The 18,077-nt window shown below is 42.9% G+C and overlaps 1 protein-coding gene across 1 annotated transcript in view; it reads right to left on the bottom strand.

Annotated features, from left to right (window-relative positions):
• VPS26A (VPS26, retromer complex component A) overlaps positions 1 to 14,588 on the bottom strand; it is a 769,921-nt gene extending 755,333 nt beyond the window's left edge. Inside the window, exon 1 of the mRNA XM_044056281.1 lies at positions 14,441 to 14,588. Coding sequence (XP_043912216.1) covers positions 14,441 to 14,443 — 3 coding nt within the window. The 5' untranslated portion in view covers positions 14,444 to 14,588. The remainder of the gene's footprint in view (positions 1 to 14,440) is intronic.
• Between the last annotated feature and the right edge of the window lie 3,489 nt (positions 14,589 to 18,077).

The following is an 18,077-nucleotide window of genomic DNA, read 5'->3' on the forward strand; positions in this document are numbered from 1 at the left end:
TGTGTCAGCCAGAGTGTCAATTATAGCCCCTAGTTTGCAGTCATCTGCGAACTTGGTCAGTCAGTCCTCCTGTGCTTGCCTGTACCTCTGAGAAGTACTCGAACAGGAGGGGTCCTAGGAGTGAGCCCTGGGGAACACCACTTGTAACCGGTTTAGAGTCAGACCTAGCTCCCGCAACTCTTACCATGTGGGTTCTATCCGTGAGCCAGTTGGCAACCCATCTTGTGACGTAGGGGTTTATGTTCAGGCTAGTGAGCTTATCTATAATACCAGAATGGGGAATGGTGTCAAAGGCCTTTGCGAGGTCTAGGTAGGCTGTGTGTACCACCTTTCCCTCGTCTACAGCCTTGGTAACGGTCTCAAAGAAGTCCACCAGGTTTAGGAAGCATGATCTGCCCTTATCAAAGCCGAACTGGGTAGGGTCCAGTGTTTGGAGGTTCCCAATGTCTCTGTTAATGAGATCCATGATGAGGCGCTCCAAAGCTTTGCAGACCAAGCTAGTCAGGCTTATAGGGCGATAGTTCCCGGGGTCTGTTGTGGCTCCACCTTTGTGGAGCGGAATAACCATTGCTGTGCGCCACTCTATAGGTACGTAACCTGTGGAGAGGCAGAGTTTGAACAGTGTGTTTAGGTGAGTGGTTAGTTCGTCTTTGAGCTTGTGTAGGATGCAGCCTGGGACTCCATCTGGTCCCATTGATGCTGTGTTTTTGGCTTTGGAGAAGGCTGTTTTAACCTGAGTGTCTGTGATTTCAGGGACTCTACATTCTTCTGGTATGGCTATGGTCCTTTTGGGGGTGAGAGGGGGTTGAAGTTTGCGCTGAACCTGTCAGCCAGGATGTTGGCAGTCGGTTCAGTGTATTTTGTACCATTCTGCACCAACTCCGAGCTGATCTGAGCATTGCCACTTAGATTCTTGACATAGCTAAAGAATGCCTTGTGGTTATCTTTGGAGTCATTGGCAATTTTTCTTTCGAAGCTCGCCTTGGATGATTTTATGAGGGATCGTAGTTTCTTGCTGATACTGATCAGGGATGTCTTCCCCTCTTGCGATTTTACTCTTTTCTGTACTAGTTTCCTCCTTCTATTGTATAGCTTGTTTATGGCAGGGGTCTACCAGACTGGTTTCTTTTTCTTGGAGGAGGGAGTCTTGGTTTTGCTTGGGATAGCACGATCCATGCATTCTTGTAGGTGCCCATAGAGTGCATTAGTAAAGGATTTTGCAGCTTGGACAATGTTATCCTTTAGCATGGGGGCTTTGAAACTTCCCACCTCGGTCTTAAGTAACGTGAAGTTTGCTTTTGAAAAGTTTTTCACGGTGGTTTCCTTGTCCGGGGGTGGGGGCGGAATGTGGATATTCAAAGTGATTTGTTTATGGTCAGATCTAACCAGTGAGGGGTTGACCTCCGGTGTGGAGCACCGGTCACCCATGTTGATGACCAGGTCCAATATGTTGTCACCTCTGGTGGGAGTGTTGACCAGTTGATCCAGGGCGTTTGAGTTTATAAATTCTAGGAAATGTTGTGCAAGGGAAGTAGTACTTGAGTAGTTCTCCCAATTAATGTTTGGGTAATTGAAATCACCCAATATTAGGGTGTTTGGTAGGACCTTTATATTTCCCAGTGTTTCCAGAAATGCGGAATGGGAGTCCTGAGACATGGTGGGTGATCTGTAGCAAGCTACAATTTGAATTGCAGTTTTGCCTGTTGTTAGTTGCACGTTGACGATCTCTGAAGCATCGTGCTGTGCCACTAACCTGGAGATGTGGGTATCCTTGATGAATATGGATACGCCCCCGCCTTTTGTATTTCGGTCCGGGTTCTGTGGCCGAAATGTATGGTATGAGTTGTAGCCTGGTAGTGCCGGGGTGCTCACTGGAGCCTTCTACCAGGCTTCTGTTACTGCACATATATTGATTTTCTCCATACTGAGGAGTGCCTTGAGTGCGTGCATTTTGAGGTTTAGACTTCTGGCACTGAGTAGTATCACCCTCAGTTTTTTGTTACTTGTGCTATTTATGGCGGTGGGTTTGTCTTTTGAGCCTTGCCTAAAAAAGGCACTATGGGGGTGGCAAGAGCCTTGGCCAGTATTTGAAAGCCTAAGGGTGACAGGTGCAAGCCGTCTCTAGCAAAGCAGAGTGGCTTGTCGAGCATGTCATCCCAGGTGGACAGACACTGGATCCCCTTTGAATGACACCAGAAACTTAGCCAGTTGTTAAAATTTATATTTTTTTCTTTATACTGTGGTATCATTCTTGGTGAGGGCAGGGTGCTAGTCAGGGTCATACTGGCCTGGGCTACAATATCAGAGAGGTCTTCCATGTCTCTTTTCATGTAATCCAGGGAGGTACGGCTCAGGTCATTCACACCAACATGGACAATGACATAGTCGTATTTGTACTTGTTCTGGAGTGACCCGAGTACTTGTGTTATGTGGCGGATCCTGGCACCAGACAGGCAGCTAACAGTAACCTTCTCCTTATTCAGCCTAGTGAGTGGGACGTCAGTGTGCCTGACTATAGAGTCACCTATTACTAGTATGTTGGGTATGTTATTTTGCCTTAAGGGCTGTGATTGCATAGCACACTGGTTTTGTGAAGTATGTGTTTCATGATTTGTGTTGGGGGGGGGGGTTGCCTGAATGTCTGCTTTGGAGGTTTATAATAAAGGGATCAGAATTTTGGCCAAAAGTAGAAGAGTAATTCCCAGAATGTTGAAAAAGAAGAGCAATTCCCAGAATGTTGGGAGTTCTCGTCACTGAAATAAATGCACAAGTCAGGAACTTAATAAAATCTACCAAAAACAAACTTTGAGGCTAAAATATCAACCCAAAGACAATCACAAGGCATTTTTAGTTATGTCCACAATCTCAAAAGTGCAACGTCCTCAGCCAACTGTGAATGATGTTACCTATACCGAGGCTGAAGATATAGTGAACAAACTGGCCAATAAATTTAGCTGCAACTTTATCCCTCTCTCCCCTCCATCTATCCCTCAAAATATACCCACAATTGGCTCACCTCCAGCTATTGAAAAACTAAATGTACTTAACTAACTGGTCCTGATAATTATATTAAGAGTTGTTTATGTGAATGTGTACACTCTTACTCCACCTTTTATCATATTCACCGGACGTCCTTTACAGGATTGTTTTCTCTGCTTTATAGCTTGATAGTTTTAAATTCAGACAACATGGGGCTAATATAAAAGTGTTTTATTATATATTTTTTCATCCTACTTTTTAGAACTGTCATTATTAACTACTGAAAGTTATTTAAGATTTTAATACTTTTTCACATAGTGATAAAGTATTTTATTTATTCCAGTTTGGTGACCGGGGAGGTCCACTGGGCTCGAGAGCCCGTTTTCAGTGGAGGCCCGGGGAGAAAAGCTCCACAAAACAAGTTACATAACATACAGAATTACCACATTACAAAGTTACATAACATATTGAAATAAAGAAAAATAATTCACATTGCAGTCAATATATAGTCTTACAATAACGCAGCAGGTAGAATAGTAGAATGAATAGGTATAATTTACTTAGTAACTAAAATATTAAAGAGAAATTATCTAGGAAAGGATGAGAGGCATACAGCAGGGCGACCCAGGGATCACGTCAGTCGCCCTGCTAGACAGGGGTCCAGGGAAGTAAATAATGTGGAAAGAAATGGCCAGGGAATTGTTATGGCTAGGCTTGTATAGGCCCTAGGGCTGATAGCCTAGTACCAACCTATGAACCTATGAGGCAGGGTGCGAAGATTGGTTACAATTTATAGTCGGGGTCTCTGTGAGAGGTTAGAAAGGGAAGAAGGTTAGCCAGGAGAGTAGGAAGAGGGGAGGTATGGGGTGAAAAGTGCAGTTACATATTCTGTGAAGAAACAGGTAGGAGTGAAGTAGTCTTTTGAAGGTGTTTAGGTTGTCACAGGCCTTCAATGTAGAGGGCAGGGCATTCCATTTTTTAGCTAGGGTGAAGGAGAGCAAAAGCTGACCAGCTGGGCGCTTACGTTTGTGGATGGAAATAAGGTTTTGGTGAGCGGATCTAAGGGGTCTGGCGGGGCTATATGGTAGGAGGATATTAGATAAAGCTGGGCAGCTGGTGGGTTGAAATAGTAACTTGTGGGCTAAGACAATTTGGAGGAAGTCTAGTTGATTGGGGAGTTCAAGCCAGTTTAAAGTTTGTAGGAGGAGCAGTGATGAGACAAGGTGTTTGCTTTTGTGGCAAAACTGGAGATTTTATTGTAGCATACTTCTAGTTTGGAGGTAAGGGTGGAAGATAGATTAATAAAGCAGAGGAGCACCATATAGAAGTGATGGGAGGAGATATGTAGTGGCCAGGGTATGTCTAGTAGAGGGAGAGAATGTCAGTTGTTGAGGCTGGTAATTTGAAATGAGTTTTTATCAATGGGAGTGGATTTAGAGGGAGTGAATAGGAGGATCGTAGTTTTGTTAGCGTTAAGTGAGAGGTGGGTTCTGGTGCATCCATTTTTCAGTGGTTGAGAAGGCAGACAGTTAGAGACTTGAGTTCAGTTTGGTTGGAGGCATAGCAGATCAGAGTAGAGTCGTCTGCATATTGGACAATTTTGGTGTTTGGAATGGCTTTGCAGAAATCATTCATGAAGATGTTAAATAGCAGAGGGCCAAGAATGGAACCTTGGGGAACTCCTGTGGGGGATGGAAGGAAGGTGGAGGAGGAGGATTGGCCCCATTTCACTACTTGGGACCTGTCTGAAAGATAGCTGGAGAACCAGGAAAGAGTTTTTGGGGAGATAAGGTTAGACAGATGGTTTAGTAGATGGGTGTGAGAGATGGTATTGAAAGCTTTTGATAAATCTAATAGAACAGATGAAACTAAATTACCAGAATCTCGAGCTGAATTGATAGAGTGTAAAAAGGAGAGAAGGGCTGTGTTGGTATTGTGTCCAGGGCGGAAGCCGTGTTGGGTAGGAGAGAGCAGCTGGTGTTTGGTTAAGAATGGCATGAGCTGCATGTGTATACATTTTTCAAGAAGTTTAGAGATGGGAGAGAGGATGGCTATGGGGCAGAAGTTACAGTTTTTGCCACCATTGTGGAGTGGAAGAATAAAAGCAGAACGCCATAGTTTGGGTACATATAACTCGAGTAGTGATCCATTAATAAGGATGCCGATTGGGAGAGCAATACTGTCAGAAGCAATTTTTAAGGAGGAGGAGGGAATGGTGTCAGGAGCACTGGTGCAAGGTTTAAGTTTAGAGAGAAGTTTCTTTATGGAGGTAGGTGGACACAGGTTTAAGTTCAAAAATAGAGGGAGTGGGAGGAGAGGGGGATGTTATTGGGGAAGGTTTTGGTAAACTCAGCAATAGAAGAGGTGAAGAATGTGTTAAATAGCTTGGCAATTTCTTGGTCAGATTTGCTAGTGTCAGGACAAGGGTTATTTGTGGTACCAGGCTTGAGAAGAAAGTTACAGTTCCAGAATTGTTTGGGGTTCTTTGTGGAATTTATTTGTAAGTGGTTGTAGTAGGTTGTATATTTTATTTTATACTATTTTCAATTATACACTTCATTCTTGACTTCTCACTTTTTACTGTTATCTTATTGATTTTAACATTAGCATGGTTTATAAATATTTCTGAATATACTTTTAAAAGGTCTTTTAAGAGTGTTTTCGAACTGATGAGCTATATTTATATTTATACATATACAAATATATTTACTGCGCACATACTTGTTTTACAAGAAGCCGGATTTTTAAATAAGCATACAATGGGTTAATTGTTATTTCCTGCTTACCTCGGGGGCAGGCTTGTCTTTTGCTTGGAGGAAGTTGATGTGGTTTGAATTTGTATTTACTGCTTGAAACATTCTTGTTGCAACTGTCTGATGAAGTCTCACTAAGAGGCGAGACAAAAAAGCACTTCATGGTTACTGTTTTTTATTGTTTTTATCGTTTGAAGCAAAGTCTGAAGAATAAACTTTGGAAACCACTACTGTGTGCATGCCTCAAGCTCTCTTGTCTGCATTCCTGTTTTTGCAGTTACCTGTTTCAGTATTCCAAGTTGGTCCTGATAATATCCCTGGATGCATCTTAAATAGCATGAAGCACAATTAAGCCACATCCTTAACAACACTTTTCTATCTCAGCCTCCATACAGGTTTTGTACCAAGAGAATGGAAAACAGCTACAGCCATTCAACTGTATAAAGTTCTAGGACCCTCCACACACCCATGCAATTACAGACCCTTATGTCTGACCAGCCTCATATGCAAACCGATAGAAAAACTTGTAGAATTAAACAATCAGGACATGGGTAACCTCTAAACACTGGACAGGTCTCAGTTGATTCATCAAGGTCAGGTCATGCTTACTAAACCTGGGGGATTTTTTTGAAAAGGTCACGAAAGCAAAAGATAAAAGCAAAACTGTACATCCTGCATACGTCAACCTGGACACAGCTTTTGACACAATTCCCCACTCAGGCATAGTAGAAAAGCTACACAAACTGGGAGTAAACCCCTTTGTCACCCACTGGATTGACCAATGGCTCACCAACAGAATGCAAGAAATCAAAATGGAGAAGTTACCTCCACAAAGACCAGTCACCAGTGCACTTTCCCAAGGCTCTAAGCTGGGACCTCTCCCACTTAACATCTACTTTTCTGAAGTAAAAGCCAATACTAAAGGGCCCTGGCTGACTAAGTTTGCCTAGGACTGTAAGCCAAGAGCATTCACTGAATCCCCAAATGACTTAGCCATCCTGCAGGAAGGTTTCGATCAAATAAATAACTAGTGTCAAAATCATGGTCTGAAACGAAATGCCAAAAAATGCATTACTGTATCCATTGGGAAGTCATCTACCCCAGGGAACTACCACATTGAAAATACTCCCCTAAAAGATGACCCAGTTGTTCGGGGTTTGGGAACTTATGTGGACGGTGGCCTAACTTTTGACCACCATGTGTCTACTGTTGTAAGAAAGTCCTTTTATATTACGTCACTTATATAAACAAAGGGACTACATCTGGATCTTGGGATGTCATTCTCCCCCTTTTCTCAACCCTCATTAGATCAATCATCGAATACAATGCCCCCTTTGGCATGGATCTGTCCAGACACATGCAGTAACTGGAACACCCACTGAGATACCTTACTAAAAAGGTCCTACATGGATGACTCAAAGTCCTGTCACTATACTTAGTATCCTGTATCTGCTAACAGGTGACCTGTGTCTGGCAAACAAGGCATCTTCCAACTCATTACTGATGGATTTACTGGACAGCAGCATATCAAATAGCATCAGAAATATCTGTCTAGGGCACTAAACCTCTTCTGCAACATCAACAGAACGGTTTGAGGGGCAAACATATTTTGCAGAGGATACCACTGCTATGGAAAAGACATCCGCATTTAACAAAAAAAAAAAGTTCATCCCTATCCATTTTCAAGTACAACTTAGATCTACGGCTATGAAATAGAAAATTTACTCCATGACTGCTCTCTGTTCTACTAATAGGACAGAGGCAGCTCCTAAATGCTTTATCCCACATAGGTCTCCTCAAATTATCTATGATATGATCTCAGTTATTCTTATTAGGAATAATATACAATTACTAACCTTGAGATGGGCAAGGCCAATCTATAACCAAACAGGATTGGTTATCTCAAGCACAAAAAGAGAAAACGGCTAGACTTAAAATGCCCCAAAAGGGCAGCTAGCCTACTACTTTTACCTATGACACTATAAACTTACAAAAAAACATTGTACACAACATTGCTGATTACAACCATGTTTCAATCATGACCAGCATGTCATATGCTCAAAACATGGACATCAAGAAATTCATGCTCAAAACATGGACGTCAAGAAATTCATTTCAACAGTGATACCCATCTCAAGAACACACAACTACATGGTTATCAATAGAGATCCTAAATCAAAATTCTTTGTAGCACATGAAAGTATATCTGCTCCAATGTACCACTAGTTACAGCAAAAAAAAAAAAAAAAAAATGCAGGAAAAACAAATATTTTTACAACTTTGAAAGCCATGAAACAGACCGCTACCACACAGGCACTGGACGACTTTAAAAGTTAAGACACTTCACTCTGACAGGCCCTGAGAAGTGCTTAACAAAACTGTAATTTTCAAATATACTCACTATTTATTAATGCAACCAGTGTCGTCTTTTTTACTTGTACTATATTTAATTTTTAAGTTCATAGATTAGTACTAGGCTAATTACCCTTGTGGGGCATTTTAAATCTAGCCAATTACCCCATGTGAGAATCAAACACTGCAACTTGTACCTGGAAGCTAAACACCTTGACCATTATGCCAACCTCAATCTTTTGCATTTCTTTATTATACACACTACCCACTATGACACGTAACTAATTTGGGTTTTTATCTTGTTAATTTTATTGTAATGTTGTTTGGTTGCAAGCACCTTAATAAATGTGAACTTGGAACTGGCCAAAAAATCCAAGTTATAGGACAGCTCCCTCTCTGGACTCACTACCTTACAGATTGCTCAGTGGAACCTTAAAAGAACTGATCTTCTTTGACCTCCAATTCTTTTTCAGAACAAATGGTTCTACAAACACCCAGTTAAAGGAACTTAATCTTTATCAACAAATACATCTGTTAGTATGACAGATTCACATCTCAAAGTATCCACCACCTTTGAAAAAAACTTCCACCACATGCCAAGCAAAGTAGCATCCTTGCCTTCTTCAAGGTAAACATCCAAAACTGTAAAGGTCCACAAACTGAGTGCTTAGAACTTGCCTATGTAAATTATATTTATCATGTAAGCACACACACAGACACACACTGATATTTTTTTTTTAACTATAGCCTAAGTGGTCTCTTTTACTAGACTGGATAAAAATAATGTAAACAACATTTACTGGAACTGTACTTACCCCATTTGCACAATAACTTATTAGTCTCATGCATGTTTTTCCTTTGTAATGAAACTAATGCAAAAAATGTGCATATATAACTTATGCACACATTACTGAACTGAAACTGATTGCATAATATCTGCTAATAATTTTACACATTTTTTTTGTAGAGGTTACTCAAACCTATGCTACTGTTTACCCGAATCTAATGTAAATAAAATTACTAATTTGTTTCACCTGCACAACAATTTGTTTCTATGACCTACATTGTCTTAAAATGTACAAAACTAAAATAACTAATCGGAAAAGTTGGTTATATAACGGTGCATTATTTTTGTAGCTATGTAATGATTAATATAACATGCTGTTACTTTACTTATGCTGCAACTTATGCAAAGGTTTAATACAACTAGCACTATATAGTCACTGGACACAATGATTTAGTTGTTAAATATAATACAGTCTTAAGTTGCGCTGAAGTTATTTTTTTGGAGTCCTGGGGAGAAAAGTAAGTCCATAGCAGCCGGTCTGTAAGGCGAGCAAATAAATGTACCAGCCTTCAACACCCCACAATGAAAGAACAGTCATCTCAAATTAAGCCCAACTACAGCTCCACAGTACTCCTATGAAACTTCAAAGGCTGGCAACAGCTAGCACATGGTCTTCAGGCTCTATAACCTAGTGACAACCAGTGAAGCTCTGATGCGAGCCTCTACAACTCTGATGTCGGGCTCCATAATTCAGAAACAGTACTGCACTGTTGTGAAGCGCTACAGCCCACAATCACTAAGGCTGCCTCTGCTGTCAGGCTCCAAAACTGACCAACTATAATGCACTGGTGTGAGGCTCTATAACCCACAGTCATGAACGTTGTCAGGCTCCATAACCACAGCCAATTATCAGTTTGCTTAAACTAACCTAATGCACTTGATTTCAGGCTTCATAACCCAAAGTCTCTGAAGCACTATTGTTATGCTCTGTAACTAACATAGTGTTGTCAGGTTCCACAACTGACAAAATACAAAAGCCCTGAGATCAGTTTCTACAACTCTGCCATTACTGCACTACCATCTGGCTCTGTAACACACAACCACTTACACGGTGCCTGCAAGGTAACGCAAAGACATTAAACGAAACACACAGCCACTAATGCACGGATTTCAGGCTCAATAATTCTGAAACATTAACACAGAGCTGTACCACTCTATAACCCACAGCCACCAATGCAAACATTTCAGGTACCATCACAAAGTACTGGTATACAGCTACACAAATTAAACACTAGTGGAGCACTCTATAGTTCCATAACCCACAGTTATAATGCACAGCCATGAGGCTCTACAATACACTAAAGGAAGCAAAGCTCTGCTATTAAGATCCAAACTACCCAAACATAGACTGGGAGCATTACTCTAGCTCCAACACACTAGCCCAAAGGTTCCTAGAATTTATAAACTCAAATGCTATGGAACAACTTGTTACCACTCCCACAAGAGGGGAAAACATACTGGACCTGATCATCACCAACATGGGGACTCTATGCTCCAGACCAGAAGTGTATCCCTCACTGGTAAGATCAGACCATAAACTAATCTCACTGGATATTCACATCCCGACCCCACCCCCTGCCCAGAAAACCACAGTGAAAAACTTCTCTAAAGCAAATTTCACACTCCTCAAAACCGAGGTGAAATCCTTCAAAGCCCCCGGGCCTGTGGAAAATATGGCCCAGACCGCAGAATCCTTTACAAACGCATTCTATGAACACCTTCAGGAATGCATGGATCATGCGATCCCAAATAAAACCAAGACCCAATCCTCCAAAGGCAGACGTCCTGTCTGGTGGACCCCAGCCATAAACAAACTATACAATAGATGGAGGAAGCTACTAAATGATAGAGCAAAATCCCAAAAAGGGAAGGCATCACTGATCAGTATTAGCAAAAAACTACGGGCACTCATAAAATTGTCTAAAGCCAGCTTCGAGAGAAAAACTGCACAGGACACCAAGGATAATCACAAGGCTTTCTTTAGTTATGTTAGGAACCTGGGTGGTAATTCCCAGATATGCTCAGAATTAGTCCAAAATGACAAAAAATACACTGAACCCACATACATTGCCAACATCCTAGCTGACAGGTTCAGCGCAAACTCCCCCCCCCCCCCACTAAAAGGGCAAATATCTATCCCAGCAGAGTGCTGCCCCCCTGACATCTCAGATGCTCAGGTAAGAGCCGCCCTCTCCAAAGCAAAAAACACAGCATCAATGGGACCAGACGGTGTCCCTGGCTGCGTCCTACATGAACTCCAAGAAGAGCTAAACCCAAACATAAAACTACTGTTCAATCTCAGCCTTACTACAGGACATGTACCCAAAGAGTGGCGTATAGCAACAGTGGTCCCTCTCCATAAAGTTGGTGCCTCAACGGATCCTGGAAACTATCGCCCCATAAGCCTGACTATCTTGGTCTGCAAAGCTATGGAAAGGATCATCATGGACCTCATAAATAAAGATATTGGGGACCTACAGACACTGGATCCTACCCAGTTTGGCTTTGTTAAGGGCAGATCCTGCCTCTTAAACCTGGTTGATTTCTTTGAAAGAGTCACCAAGGCCATTGACGAGGGGAAAGTGGTCCACACAGCCTACCTGGACCTCGCAAAAGCCTTCGATACAATACCCCATTCTGGCATTATAGATACGCTCACCAGCTTAAATATAAACCCCTATGACACTAGATGGATTGCAAACTGGCTCAAGGACAGAACCCACATGGTTAGAATTGCTGGAGCCATGTCAGACTCCAAACCAGTTACAAGTGGTGTCCCACAAGGCTCAGTCCTGGGACCTCTCTTGTTCGGTATATATTTCTTGGAGGTACAGGCCAGCACGGAAGGATTGTGGCTGACCAAGTTCGCAGATGACTGCAAACTGGGCGCATAATCGACTCTCCAGCTGACACAAGCATCCTCCAAAAGGGCCTCATAGAAACAGACAACTGGTGCCAGAGCCATGGCCTCAAGCTAAATGACAAAAAGTGTACAGTCATCCCCTTTGGCAAAAACAAAGTGCCTACAAATTACCACATAGGTGGTAATCCATTAAGTACAGAAAAAGTAATTATGGACATGGGGACCCAAGTTGATAGCAATCTCTCATTTGACAACCACGTGGCCAAAGTGGTTAGAAAAACATTGTATATAACCCACCTAATCATGAAGGGATTCACATCTAGATCAGGGGAGGTCATTGTGCCTCTTTACTCATCCCTCATCAGGCCCATAATTGAGTACAATGCCCCTTTTGGGATGTACCTTACCAGACACCTGCAGCAACTGGAAAGACCCCAAAAGTACCTCACCAAGAGGATCAAAGGGCTCAAACAGATGCCATATGCTGCCCGGTTAAAGAAACTCCAGCTCTACTCAGTGGCATACTGCCTGTTCAGAGGCAATCTGTGCCTGACATAAAGCCATGTCCAACCCGAATTAATGGACATGCTGCACCTCAGAAAATCCAAATCCCATCGAGCTACTCGCCGAGACTTGAACCTCAGCACTGAAATAAATAGGACATGCTGGAGGGACAGATTCATAACCCAGAGGCTCCCTTCACTCTGGAATAAAATCCCAGTCCAGGTTAGGCAGAGTCCCTCATTGACTCTCTTCAAGAGGAATCTTGATGAGTGGATGGGAGATCATAGGTTTACCCCGGGTATCACTTCTGTGTCACTGTTAGACAGAGGCACAGTATACTAACCTCGAAAAAGGGCATAGCAAAATAAATTTAAAATGGGTGGCGAAAGCCAAACACATTCTGGCTAGGCTTATAAATGCCCTAGGGCAGACAGCCTAGTATGAACCTATGAACCTAATCCATGACCCCAAATCACAAACAGTCAAACAGATTGCCACAAATGACAAACACTAATGCACTGCTGTGCATATCCACATCACAGTTACTAATGCACTGCTGTGCATATCCACATCACAGTTACTAATGCACTGCTGTCATGTTCTGCAACTACAAGTGTTGCTGCCTAATTTCATGCCCCACAAATATCAAAGCAGTGTCGTGTACGCTCTCACACTCTATTAGGATCAATGTAATACTAGTGAGATCTACACTACCAGCTAGTGGTAACATTAACTCATACGCACTGAAGCACAGTATAGTTTTACAATCTGTGACAACCCTTATAATGATATGTTTGTCTTCAGCAAACATATTTAAAAGCTAAAGTAAGTCAAGGCCAACACCAATGCTTTGCAGCCATAATGAAGACTGTTGATCAGACAGCAATGTTTCACTTGCTGCAGAACTGCAAACTCAACAGCTATGCTTTTACGAATTTGCAACTCAGCAAAATATTTTATAGAAAATGCATTTAACTACTAAATCGCAGGTAAGTATTAGTATAATGTCCCTACATTGGCAATGGCTTCTGCAGGCCTAAAGCAGCACTTAGGCATTTTCTTTGGCTCAGACTAGACAGACCAGTGCATTCTGAAACTGGATCGTATAAGAATGGTCCCCAAAATATGCAACAAGACAACAGTCCTTTACTTACTGACGCTTATGGTAAGGTGTATAGACTGTGGGCGAAGACAGCAGTTTTCGATAATAATGACTCAGTGGTATTAAAGTTTTACAGCACACTTAACAGTTAAAGATGTTCCCAAGCGAGATGCAATTGACAGAGAAATGTGCATTTTGTTCATCTGTGGGAGTCTCTTACATACAAAATTACTATATAGGACAACTAAAAGTTGCAAGTTTTTAGAAACTAATTAAAATTAACACAACAATCGCACTTCCACCTAAACTCTAGTCTACTAAAGTGAAAACATATCAAACTGGGAGATTCTTAGCAATGCATTTAGTCTAAGTTTTCTTTCTCTGTATTTCAGTTCATATTCATATTTAATTCACCGACTGAATCAAACTATTAATTCTTACTGTCCATCAGCGCTGATACCACTGCAGGGTTGCGTGTTAAACAATTAAATTATTAAACGCACTGCTAAGTGTCATTTTATGATCATGGAACTGTATGTATCTCAAGTAAGGAAGGCTGTAAAGGAAACAAGTTTTAACTCTACGTCTGAAGCCCAACGTCAAAACATCCGTTCCGAGGTGGAGGCTGTGCTCCTCAATCCCCGCTCCTGTGGTTGTTTAGCAGGGAGGGCATACACAACCGCTTGTTAACCCGGAGGGTTTGGGATATATCAAATACATCCACACAGGTTAAAGTCACGGAGGGAGTTACTAAACTTTTTAGTCTGACCCCAGACAGCGGTAGGGGCAGAGACAAGTGAGAGTCAGCATCTGTCACAAACACTGCCAGTTTGAGGGGAGCCCATCACAGCACACTGCCTGCTGTCCACAGACTTCCTACAAGCCAGGATAAACATACATAACTGCAACCCCACGGCGGACACTCCAGGCCTGGGATCACGGGAGGCCTCGCCTGGGAGTGGCTCCAGTCTTCGATCCCAGCTCCCAACCTGGCGAGTGCCCCTACGCGCGGCCCCTCTCCCTGCAGCAGAACAACTCACCATATCGACTCGTGGAACAGCCCGTCGTACACCCCGACAGTTGCCAGGTGCTCTCTGTACTCCAGCCCCGTCACGTTATGCTGGCGAGTTACACAGCGTCCATGCGCGCTGCCGCTGCCACCTAGTCCTTGGTCGCGTGACTCCGATCGTGCGCGCTCACGCGGATCCGCACCAGGCTCTCGTGATCCCAAGACTCGGAAGCGCGTCTGCCTAGAGTTCTGCTTTGAGCCGTCGACGGGGGTTCGAGACGTGTTGATGTTGGTTATTCATTTTTGCAGCCGTAGCATTCGGCCTTTCGTTCCAAAAATGAGGAACACCAACTACCTGTCATAATATGGAACACATATTAATGGCCTACTTACTAACAACGTCAACTAGGAAGGTCACAAGGTGGTTTAGATGTCCTGAGTTTACCCTTAAAAAGAACTTTTATGAATCAGTATGATTCATTTCTATTTACCATGAATATCAGTTAACAAACTCCTAACGCGGAATGTGTGACAGACCCTTTCAATATGAAACTTCGAGGAACATGGGCTTTTTTAAATGTTATATTTACTTTCCTTGTATGTTGACGTTTAAAACTGGATGGATTACGTTTTTAGCTAGATATTTGCTAGTTTATCTCCTTCCTTCATTTGTCTGTATAATTGATGTATATGTTTCTGCTGTTGTACAAAATATTTAATACTTAATGAAGACAGTCACATACTTTGCCTGTGCCTTGGAAGCTGTCTGGAATGTAAAAATCAGTGACTTTACAATAGAGAAAACAAGCAGTGTCCAGCAGAGTGGTACAGGCAACAGAGAGACCTAAGAGAGACTTTCAACAGATCTAAGTATTTTTGTCTCTGATTTTTGCTCCGACTGCATTTTCCCACCTAAAAAGCGAGTTCTAACTGTTTTGTGTTTAAAAAGCTAAAATTGTATTTGCCTTACCTGCTTTTTACAGTTTGCACTTCTTAAAATCGTTTTAAAGTCGTTCATAGGTTCATACTAGGCTATCTGCCCAGGGGCATTTATAAGCCTAGCCCATAGTTATGTGGCTTTCGCCACCCCTTTAGTTTGGAGAAAACTATGCCTATTATTTTGCTGTGCCTCTGTCAAGCAGTGACACTGAAGTAATCCCTGGGGTATATCTGCGATCTCCCATCCATTGGTCAAGATTCCTCCTGAACAAGGCCAGCGAGGTGCTCTGCCTCACATGTACCGGGATTTTGTTCCACAGCGTAGGGAGTCTCTGGGTGATGAATCTGTCCCTCCAGCACATTCTATTAATAACCGTGTCAAGGTTTAAGTCTCCCGCCCTTGTGGTTCTGAGGGATCTAGATTTTTTGAGGTGAAGCATATTCATCAAATCTGGGTTTGACATGGCCTTGTATGTCAGGCACAGGTCACCTCTGAGCAAGCGGTATGCGACTGAATAGAGCTGGAGTTCTTTCAGTCGGGCAGCATAAGACATATTTTTGAGACCCTTTATCCTTTTGGTGAGGAACTTTTGGGGCCTTTCCAGCTGCTGCAGGTGTCGGGTCAGATACATTCCGAATGGGGCATTGTACTCAATCATTGGTCTAATGAGTGATGAGTACAGGGGGACGATGACCTCCTTTGATCTAGATGTGAATCCCTTCATGATCAGGTGGGCAATGTAGAAGGTCTTCCTAACTACTTTAGCAACGTGAGTGTCAAACGAAAGGTTACTGTCAACCTGGGTCCCCAGATCCCTGATAACTTCTTCTGTGCTCAGTGGATTGCCACCTATATGGTAGCTAGGGGTAACCTTGTTTTTCCCGAAGGGTATGACTATGTATTTCTTGGCGTTTAACTTTAGGCAATGGCTCTGGCACCAGTTATCCGTTTCTGTGAGGCCCTTCTGAAGGATATCTGTGTCAGATGTGTTTTCGACAATGGCGCCCAGTTTGCAGTCATCTGCAAACTTTGTCAGCCATAACCCTCCTGTGTTTGGTTGTACTTCAGAAAAGTAGATGCCGAACAAGAGTTGACGCAGGACTGAGCCCTGTGGGACACCACTTATGACCGGCTTTGAGTCTGACATGGCGCCAGCAACTCTGACCCTGTGGGTTCTGTCACTTAGCCAGTTTGCAACCCATCTTGTGATGTATGGGTTTACATTCAAGCTGATGAGTTTTTCGATGATACCTGAGTGGGGTATTGTGTCGAAGGCCTTTGCCAGGTCGAGGTAGGCTGTATGGACTGCCTTACCCTCATCAATGGCCTTGGCGACTGTTTCGAAAAAGTCAACCAAGTTTAAAAGGCATGATCTGCCTTTGACAAAGCCAAACTGGGTTGGATCCAAAGTCTGCAAGTTCCCTATGTCTTTATTTATGAGTTCCATTATTATCCTCTCCATGGCTTTGCAGATAAGGCTTGTCAAGCTAATGGGACGGTAATTTCCAGGGTCGGTGGAGGCACCGCCCTTGTGTAGCGGGACCACAGTCGCCATGCGCCACTCCTTGGGTACGTATCCTGAGGTGAGGCTAAGATTAAACAGCTGTCCTAACTGCGGGTTTAATTCCTCATTGAGTTCGTGGAGCACACAGCCGGGGACACCATCCGGTCCCATGGATGCTGTGTTTTTTGCCTTGGAGAGAGCAGTTCTCACCTGGGCTTTAGAGATGTTGGGGGGCTACAATCCTCTGGTATAGATATCTCTCCTTTTGGGAGAAGTTAGCACTGAACCTGTCAGCCAGTATGTTGGCAATGTCTGTAGGTTCAGTAATCTTCACATCATTTTGAACTAATTCTGAGCATATCTGGGAGTTTCCTCCTAGGTTTCTAACATAGCTAAAGAAGGACTTATGATTGTCTTTTGAGTCCTTGGCGATTTTTCTCTCAAAATTTGCCTTGGATGATTTTATGAGAGCTCTTAGTTTTTACTTATAATGATCAAAGGTGTCTTACCTTTCAAGGATTTTGCTCTATCTTGTAGTAGCTTCCTCCTTTTGTTGTAGAGCTTGTTTATGGCTGGGGTCCACCAGACTGGACGCTTGCCTTTGGTACAGAGAGTCTTAGTTTTGTTTGGGATTGCCTGATCCATGCAGTCCTGTAGGTGCTGGTAGAAGGCATTTGTAAGTGATTCAGCGGTTTGAGTAATGTTTACCACCGGCTCAGGGGCCTTAAAGGAGACCACACTAGTTTTTAGAAGTGTGAAGTCGGCTTTTGAGAAGTTTATCACTGTGGTCTTTTTATTTCAGGTGGGGCGGGATGAGGACCTCCAGCGAGATTAGTTTATGATCTGATCTCACCAGTGAGGGGTATACTTCGGTGTTGAACATTGTGATCCCATGTTCGTGATGATGAGATCAAGTATGTTTTCTCCTCTTGTGGGGATGGTGACTAGTTGTTCCATGGCATTTGAGTTTATGAACTCCAGGAACCTTTGGGCTAGACTGTTTGGGCTTGAGTAGTGTTCCCAGTCTATATTAGGGTAGTTGAAGTCACCTAGTATGATGGTGTTTGGAGATACATTTATCCCCTCCAGTGTTTTCAGGAAGGCCATGTGAGGTTCCTGAGTTTGAGAGGGTGGCCTGTAACATGCTACAAATTGCAGAGCAGTCTTGCCTATGGTTAATTGCACCTGGATTATTAACTGTTGTAGGCTACACACTCAAGTGCG

Source organism: Protopterus annectens, chromosome 14.part0 (genome assembly GCF_019279795.1).
Source record: "Protopterus annectens isolate FY-2018-M chromosome 14.part0, PAN1.0, whole genome shotgun sequence".
Lineage (NCBI taxonomy): Eukaryota > Metazoa > Chordata > Ceratodontiformes > Protopteridae > Protopterus > Protopterus annectens.